We start from the raw sequence: 9,424 nt of genomic DNA, 5'->3' as shown, positions 1-9,424 counted from the left end.
TAAATAAAATCTGTCTGGAAGAGACAATTGCTGCCGAAGTAGACAAGAAGTTGAAATGTATGAATATAGGTACTCAACAGATAGCTCAGGTTCAGCCGACTTAGGCTAGCACTTGTGAAATCTGTAATGGACCTCATCATACGGTCTATTGCTTTGCTACCTCTCAACAAATTGAAGAGATCAAATTCTTGAAGCAGAATAATCCCTACTCCAACACTTACAAACCAGGTTGGAAGAATCATCTGAATTTCTCCTGGAAAGATCAGAGAGGGAATGTTCCGCAACAAGGTACAGGGAAATATCAGACTCAATATCAACAACAACAGCAATAACAGGCACCTAAAAAGGTTGAATGGGAAATCGCCATTGAAAAATTAGCCGCCCACAAAATGCAGTTTCAAGAAGAAACTAGAACCAATCAAAAAACCACCATTGCCTCCATAAAAAATCTCGAAGTCCAAATGGGTCAAATAGCACAACAGTTAGCTTCAAATTCTCAAGCCCCGGGGACCCTACCCAGTAGTACGGTAACAAATCTGCAGGAACATAACAATGTTAACACTGTCGTAACCCGAAGTGGGAAGTCAACAGAAGAAAACAGTGTGGAGGAAGATGGATTTTTAGAAGTGGATTTAGAAATCAAGGAAACCAAGGACCCAGATGAAGAAGTGGTACTACCACCTGTCAATGAGAAAGAAAAGGTTCCAAAACCAGTCATCAAACTCCCTTACCCTCCAAGGTAGAAGAAGAAAGATCAACATGAGAAAAAAATTGAGAGGTTCCTGGAAATGTTCAAAAATCTTGAAATAAACATTCCTTTTTCTGAGGCATTGGAACAAATGCCAATATATGCCAAGTTCATGAAGGACATCATCTCCAAAAAGTGTTCCATTTATATAGACCCGATCATCCTAACTGAAACATGCAGTGCCATTCTGCAAGGTATGAAGATCCCAGTAAAGAAGAAAGATATGGGATCAGTTAATATTCCATGCACTATTGGTGATAGAAAATTCAAGAAGGCTCTGATTGACTTAGCAGCAAGTGTAAGCTTGATTCCACTATCCATCTATAAGAAATTAGGCATTTGCACCGTTCAAGATACTCGAATGACACTTCAGTTTGCGAATCGCTCTGTTAGGCGACCTTATGGGATTGTGGAAGACGTTCTTGTAAAAATTGACAAGTTTATTTTCCTAGTTGACTTTGTCATTCTGGAAATGCCCGAAGATGAGGAGATTCCTCTTATATTGGGTAGACCATTCTTGGAAACAGGATGGTGTATGATAGACATAGAGGAAGGAACAATGACCCTCAAAGTCTATGATGAAGAGTTAAAAATAGATGTGCGGAACACAGTGCAATATAAAGATGATATTGGCACAAGCCACACCGTAGAGATAATAGATCAGGTAATTGCTCAAGAAATTGAAAAGCATATGCCCTAGTCATCATTAGAGCGTGTCTTAAGTCTATCGATTTTTGAAAGTGATGAAGATGAGGGGGATTCTGAGGTGCTCGCTATGATGGAAAAACAACCTGAATGGATCAGATCTAGACCACACTGGTGGGAAGATTTAAGACCACCACCACCATCAAATGTCACTGAAGAACCCAAAACAGGGGTAAATCTGAAGCAGCTACCAACAAATTTGAAGTATGTATTTCTGGATACTAAAAAAAATGCCCAGCAATTATCGATGCCAGTCTACAAAGTGTCCAAGAAGCAGAACTCATTCAAGTGCTACAAAAATGCAAAGGCGTAATCGGATGGGCAATCGAGGACTTGAAAGGTATAAGCCCGACCGTTTGCATGCACAAGATCTTAATGGAAGATGATCACAAGCCGGTGGTGTAACCACAAAGAAGACTTAACCCAACCATGAAAGAGGTGGTACGTAAAGAGGTTGTAAAATTGTTGGATGCAGGTGTTGAGACAGTTTTTAAGTGTCGGGTTTTGTTATCGTATCCACAGAGATTGTAAGATATCACTGCCGTTCAATGGTTGAATTAATCTTAACTTAATGTAACACTAGGGTTTTGGTTTTAATCAAGTTATCTTGCATACAAAGTAATTAATTGCGGTAAAAGTTACGTTTTGATTAATATGAGAAATATTGTCAGAGTTAGGTTTCAATGATTACATTTGCTTTGCATGTATTTGCTCGGTCAACAATCGTATAAACTCCTTTAGATGATAAATAATTTCACAAAGTCCTCTCAATGCGTTTCTCTCGAACACCCATTGTGAGTTTTGTCATTTTGATCCATTGTTTCTCTCGAACACAATCTATCAAAAAGACAACGTTTTGGTTCAACCTTATGGTGAACAAAATCATTCGTTACTATCTCTAGCTAACAAACAAGTTTGGATGAAAACCTAGGTCAAGAGTCGGTAAACATCTCTCGATCAAATACCAACACAAAGAGTTTTAAATAGAAACAAAGTTTTCATCATATATTTACCGTTAAAGAGTTTACATATGAGGATCCTTACATTTACACACAAAGCTAGCAATCACCTACATCTAACCTTGACAAATGGAAGACTTAGCTACTCATTTTCATGGTAGCTTGGTCGGCAAGTAAGGAAAGAGGGTTGATCAACATCCAAGTTGAATAATCGAAGTTGGATGGGAATCCACCTTCTTTTTGTGGAAGATGGTTGCTAGATGAAGAGAAATGAAATTAGGGCATAAAATCTCCCACAAAGCAATGCTGTAAAATATCTAGGAGAAAGTACAAAAAATGGAAAAGTTGGTAAAAATGAGGTATGGGCTCAAAAAGTGGCACCTGCTACTTATAGACAAGTGCAGAACTGTCACGTTCGCTAGGCGAGCAGAATGGCTCGCCTAGCGAAGGCCAAAAATGGGCACAAAATGCCCCTGCGCCCAGAGAAAACTGGGCCTGTGGAACTGTCATGTTCGCCTAGCGAACAGACCTTCGCCTAGCGAAGAACTCGCTTCAACCTTCGCCCCAGCGAGGTTGAGAGGTTTTGCTACTGGAATGCTCGCTGGGGACTCGCTAGAGCCTCGCCTAGCGAGCTAGTGCTGGCTGCTCTTTTCACCAAAGCAGACTGAATTCGCTGCCACTTCGCCTTCAGTTCGCCTAGCGAATTAATTAACCAATTTACTGGAGCCTTTCGCCAGGAGCTCGCCTAGCGAAGGTTTTGCTTCGCCACATCCTCGCCTAGCGAGCTGGCAGATAGAATGCTTGTGAACTTGGTTCCTTTGCCAATTTTCTTGTGTCTTCATTTTCAATTAGTTCATGCCTTTTCCTGCACAATAACACACAAATCAAAGGCACCAAGCTTGCTTATCAATGTGATGCATTCTATGTAAAATGAATGTGGTTTTGACCATATTAGCAAGGAATAAGAGTGAAAGATGCCCACATATGATAGCTCAAATAAGCACTTTTGGGCATCTAACAACTCTCCCCAACTAGATTCTTGCTTGTCCTCAAGCAAAGTATGCCTCTTTGAAGAACAAGAGGATTTGCTTTTAAGAAAACGGTTTCTCCGAAGTTGGATAAACGGCTCAAACACAAGCGAAATCCGCAAATACACGTTTCCAACGGTTTTGAATAAAATAATACATAAGAACTAAAACTTAAATAGCAATGCAAAATATTTATCTATCTGCAACAATACTATTCTGAATGAATCACCCTATCTCTCCTCTTCGAATAAGGATTGAAGATTTAACGCGTTTGCAACCGCGGGAATAATCTCACTCTCTAACAAATAATGAAGAAATCAAACAGATTCATACAATGTCTAACAATTATAAGTTGTACTGTGGAAACAAAAAGATCACTAAGGGCTTTTCGGTTGAAGCTTGGTCGGGTTAAAAAACAAGGGTCATTTCTAAGGCCATTGAAACGAAAGTGCCGATGCAAAAGAGACATTCACAGTAATATTCACACTACTCGACTTTGTTTCCTTTGTTTCTTATTTATAACCTTCACAACACATATTCCACAACTCAATTTTTATTTTTCACTATTTTTCTTCCAAGCAAGCATTCATTTTCTATTTTTGTTCTTTTCTTTCACATCAAATATACAAAACAGATGTTTATTTTCTACATTTTCTATACATATATTTTTCTATGCTTGCTCGGTTTTTCTTTTCTTTTTCAAGAGTTGTGGAATTTACCGATTCTTTTTCGTTCTCCCCAACTTATTTCTTCCACAACCTAAGTGAATGCTCTTAACTTCTTACAGCAAAAGAACAATAGACACGATTTTCCGGGTTGTAAAAAAAAGATTTTTGAGATCCCGCTTTTTTCAAGCCGAGATTCAACTGTTCAGGCTCAAAGGGGTTAACAAATACTCTCTCTGCTCACAGGTAAGTTGTTTTTGGATGTAGTTGTGCTCGAAAGAAAACAAGTGCCTTGATCATTTCTAATTGCTTCCACAATTTCACAATAATAACAGACAAATAATGAATCAAATGAATCAACAAAACTTATTAGACTCCAGCATTTAAGTGTACAATGGAGGTTTCCTCACAATATATGGTTCTAAGTTCTAGATGAAACATTCATTCAATTATGTTGCAAAAAGACAATATTCTATTTACCAAAAAGAGTAAAGTTCCTAATGCATTCTAAAATTCTAGCCGACGGTAACCATGTACCTTAGCTTCATTCACTTGTTATTCTTATCATTGCCATCCAAGCTCGGATGCACCTTCATTGGGTACTTCTTGAGGAGCAACCAATCTAGAAGGGTTTGCCACTTATTCAACCAAAAATTTATTAAACACACAAAATTAAAAACAAACATAAATATCATTAACTGAAAAGTAAAATTTTGTTCGTGGGGGACAAAACACCCCAATAGTACAACCCATGGTCAAAATACAAAATTCAAAAGTACAAATAAAAATGCCATAATAAAAACTGAAATACAAAAACAAAAACTTAACCCACAAAGGGCTCAAGACTCCTCCTCACTACCGGCCTCAGAACCGGTCGCCTCATCATCATCCTCATCATCATCATCAGCGTCAGCTCCCACCCCCTCAGAATAGACTGGCACGTCCACGGGCCAATTTGCATTAGTCAGAAACTGCTCCCGTGTCATCAAAGCATGTGCACCACTACCCTGCAGCTGCAAACGCTGCATCGAGTCGTGCATGTCAATCATAGCCCTCTGCGATGCTGCCATCCACTCGAAATTGAATTCACACGCAGCCCGCAGGTATGGATCGACCCTGGGAGTAGAAGCACTAGGACCATCAGAAACCCTAGTGCTACCTGAGGCTGCACTGCTGCCGGTGGCCTTAGCTCTGCAGTACTTAGCTACATACCGATCATCAATTGGAGCCGGGATCCTAACCTGACCCCGAGACGGAAGTCGCACTCGTGCCTTAATGCACAGACTCATAATCAAACAAGGGAATGCAAGGGGGCAATTCACCCGAGCCCCCGACTTCAGTCCGCTCTCTATTACCGTCTTCAGCTCATTGGCAATGATCCTCGCCACATCAATCTCGACATTGGCGAGGATGGAATGTACTAAATGTGCCACTGGGATCGGCACAGTAGAGGTGTGGGATTTGGGTTGGATGTTGGTCAAAACCAGAAGTAGAATCAGCTGAGCCATGGGAGTCATGTCCTCCCGATGATATCTCACAGGAACCCCAGATGGGTTCGGCTCAACTGATTTCCCAGGTAAAAGCAGGGCGGCCGTAATTGCTGGGACATCCTTGTGCAGCCGGAGGTCAATATGGTACTGGTCTCTTTGGTCAGCACCCAGCTGAAGCGGCTCCCCGAGGATTTGGTTGATCGTATCCCTGTCAAAAGGAACTGGCCGACCGGCCACTCTAGAGACCCAAGTGAAGGGCTCATCATCATCTGGCAATGCGTTAGCGTAGAACTCCCGCACTGTAGCGATGTCATAGTGTTCCAAGGGATTTATCAACCTATCCCATTTCTTTGTATCGATCAACCCGGCAAAACTCCTATACGTGCCCTGTGGGTTGATCAGAAAACGCTTCTCAGGCAAAAATTTTCGCTTCTCCAAAGCGATGTACCGTGCCGCTTGCTTTGTACCGACAAACTTGTCGGTATCGAATTGGATCGGCACGGTTCGTGAAGTAGTTGCCGCTCCCTTTCTTTTCTTGCCAGCACTAGATCTTGACTCCATTCTGCAAAACAAGAGATAAAGCAACAAACACGAAACAAACAGATTAGAACCAAAACAGTTTTTATAAGGGACTGGTTTGCTCGCTGCTGCTTCGCCTAGCGAAGTGGCAGCGAATGCTCGCCCCAGGTTCGCCTAGCGAGTGCTAGCGAACCTTACGGGTTTTGGGGTTTTCTGCATTTTCAAAATTGTTTCCCCCAAAACCCGTACATACAAGGTTTCCACAGCAAAACCCAATGATTTCTCATGACTATGAATTGTTCTATGCTATTGGGGATACCTAATTTCATGGAAAACCTAAGTAAGAGTAAATCCCCAATTTAAAAACCTAAATGCACAACATTGCAAACTCCCAAAACTGCATGCAACCTCAAGGTTCCTATCACACCTATCCTATTTACCATTCAAATTTGGAAATAAATAATGCAACAAAAGAAACATGCAATAGGGCAAACCTTGAGGTAAACGGATTTGGAAAGGAGAAGTGGGAAGTGTTTGCAATTGACCGACACACAAATGTTGTTGATATGGATGCACAGTAGAGAATTTGAGAAGGCAAATCGCACTCTTCAGCAGAGCAGTTTAGAAGAATTTTTAGGGTAAGGGCAAAACTGCCCTGCTGAACTGTTTAAATAGAACAGTACTGGTGCGCTCGCTACTGCTTCGCCTAGCGAGCAGCCAGCGAGCGCGCTCGCTGCAGCCTCGCCTAGCAAGCTGCAAGCGAGCATGACAGCAAGTGCTTTTGCAAATGCAGCACTTGCATGTCATCCAGCCTGAAAAAGCACACAATACTCATACAACATCAAACATAAAACAGGAAATACTTACAATGTTGGGGTGCCTCCCAACTAGCGCTTGTTTAACGTCGGCTAAGCTCGACGGTGCGATGCTCACAGGGGAGCATCGAGCGGCTGAGCACAACTCTCGCGATCCACATGACCGCCGAGATACACTTTCAATCGTTGGCCGTTCACGGTCCAACTGTCTTTCTCGTCCATGTCTTCAATGATAATGGCCCCGTATTCTTTTACTTCTTTCACCCGAAATGGCCCGGACCATTTTGATTTCAACTTCCCGGGAAACAACTTCAACCGGGAGTTGAACAATAAGACCAATTGTCCGGGCATGAATTCTTTGGTTCGGATCTTCTTGTCATGATATTTCTTTGCTTTTTCCTTGTACAACCAACTTGAGTGGTATGCGACATTGCGCATCTCCTCCAACTCAAGTAGTTGTACTTTCCTTTTGTTACCGGCCAACTCATGTTCAAAATTTAGAAATTTTAGGGCCCACAAGGCCTTGTGCTCCAATTCAACCGGCAAATGGCAAGTTTTACCAAATACTAATTGAAACGGAGTTAGGCCAATTGGAGCTTTAAAGGCCGTACGGTAGGCCCATAATGCTTCGTCCAATTTTTGGGACCACTCTTTTTTAGAATTAGACACGGTTTTTTCTAGGATTCTCTTAATCTCTCGATTAGAGACCTCCGCTTGCCCGTTAGCCTGAGGGTGGTACGGAGTTGTCACCCTATGCGACACACCATAATGTTTTAGAATTGTTTCCAAAGGTGCATTGCAAAAGTGTGACCCTCCGTCACTTATCAACACTCGGGGTGTTCCAAAACGGGAAAAGATGTTTTTCTTTAAAAATTTTATCACCGTTTTGGCATCCGCCCGAGGTGAGGCAATTGCCTCAACCCACTTAGAGACATAATCAACAGCTACAAGCATGTACTCATTCCCGTAAGAGGGTGGGAAAGGTCCAACAAAATCTATGCCCCAACAATCGAAAACTTCCACTTCTTGGATATTTTGGAGAGGCATCTCATCTCTCTTACCTATCCCACCACTTCTTTGGCAACTGTCACAACTTTGCGCGTGGGTATGTGCGTCTTTGAAAATAGTTGGCCAATAAAATCCCGATTGAAGAATTTTTGTGGCCGTTCTAACCCCATTATAATGTCCGCCATAAGGCGAGTTGTGACAATGCCAAAGGATGCTCTGGGCTTCATCACCAGTTACGCATCTCCTTAACAGGTTATCGCTACCCAACTTAAACAAGTATGGGTCATCCCAAACATAATACTTCGCATCCGAAAGGAACTTCCTCTTTTGGTTCGAAGTTAGATCGGCCGGCACACAACCACTAGCCTTGTGGTTTGCAAAGTCTGCAAACCACGGCCTAACTTGAACCTTAAACAATTTTTCATCAGGAAATTCTTCCCGGATTTCCTTTTCAGATGTGGTAACCTCGACATTCACCAAGCGGGATAAATGATCCGCTACCAAGTTTTCCGACCCCTTCTTGTCTTTAATTTCGACATCGAATTCTTGTAACAAGAGGATCCAACGGATGAGCCTTTGCTTCGAATCCGGCTTGGTCAGCAGATATTTAATCGCCGCGTGGTCGGTGTACACCACGACTTTAGACCCTATAAGATAGGACCTAAACTTTTCTAGCGCATACACTATTGCGAGTAGTTCTTTTTCCGTTGTGGCATAATTTATTTGAGCCTCGTTAAGAACCTTACTCGCATAATGTATAGCATGAAAAGTTTTGTCCTTTCTTTGGCCAAGTACCGCTCCAACGGCATAGTCACTCGCGTCACACATTAGTTCAAAATTTTCATTCCAATCGGGAGCGACTATTATTGGAGCGGTAACCAATTTTTCTTTTAAAACCTCGAAAGCTTGCAAACAATCGTCGGTGAAGAGAAATACCTGATCTTTGGCGAGTAAATTGCTCAAAGGTTTAGCCACCTTTGAGAAGTCCTTGATGAAGCGCCGGTAGAACCCCGCGTGCCCCAAAAAACTACGGATGCCCTTCACATTGACCGGAGGGGGTAATTTTTCAATTACATCAACCTTAGCTCTATCCACCTCAAGCCCCCTTTTAGAGACTTTGTGGCCTAGCACAATCCCCTCGGTCACCATAAAGTGACACTTTTCCCAATTTAGCACCAAATTAGTCTTCACACACCTTTCCAACACCGTCTTCAAATTTGCCAAGCATAGACTAAACGTCCCACCAAACACCGAGAAGTCATCCATGAAGACTTCCATTGTTTTCTCTATTAGATCGGCAAAAATAGCTTGGACACATCGTTGGAATGTCGCCGGCGCATTGCAAAGCCCAAAAGGCATTTTTCTGTATGCGAACACTCCAAACGGACACGTGAAAGCCGTCTTCTCATGATCAACCGGGTCAACCGCAATTTGGTTGTACCCGGAGTAGCCGTCTAAAAAACAGTAGTATTGTTGGCCCGATAGTC

At 42.2% G+C, this 9,424-nt stretch overlaps 1 protein-coding gene across 1 annotated transcript; it reads left to right on the top strand.

Annotated features, from left to right (window-relative positions):
• Window positions 1–389: 389 nt before the first annotated feature.
• Window positions 390–1,448, top strand: LOC127102501 (uncharacterized). The gene is made up of 2 exons (XM_051039868.1): window positions 390–739; window positions 929–1,448. The coding sequence occupies exons 1-2, from the start codon at window positions 390–392 to the stop codon at window positions 1,446–1,448; spliced, it is 870 nt and encodes a 289-aa protein (XP_050895825.1).
• Window positions 1,449–9,424: the final 7,976 nt, after the last annotated feature.

The sequence above is a fragment of the Lathyrus oleraceus genome, chromosome 7, assembly GCF_024323335.1.
Source record: "Lathyrus oleraceus cultivar Zhongwan6 chromosome 7, CAAS_Psat_ZW6_1.0, whole genome shotgun sequence".
NCBI lineage: Eukaryota > Viridiplantae > Streptophyta > Magnoliopsida > Fabales > Fabaceae > Lathyrus > Lathyrus oleraceus.
The sequence above is the reverse complement of the archived record's forward strand: the minus strand, read 5'-3'. Positions and strand labels throughout refer to the sequence as shown.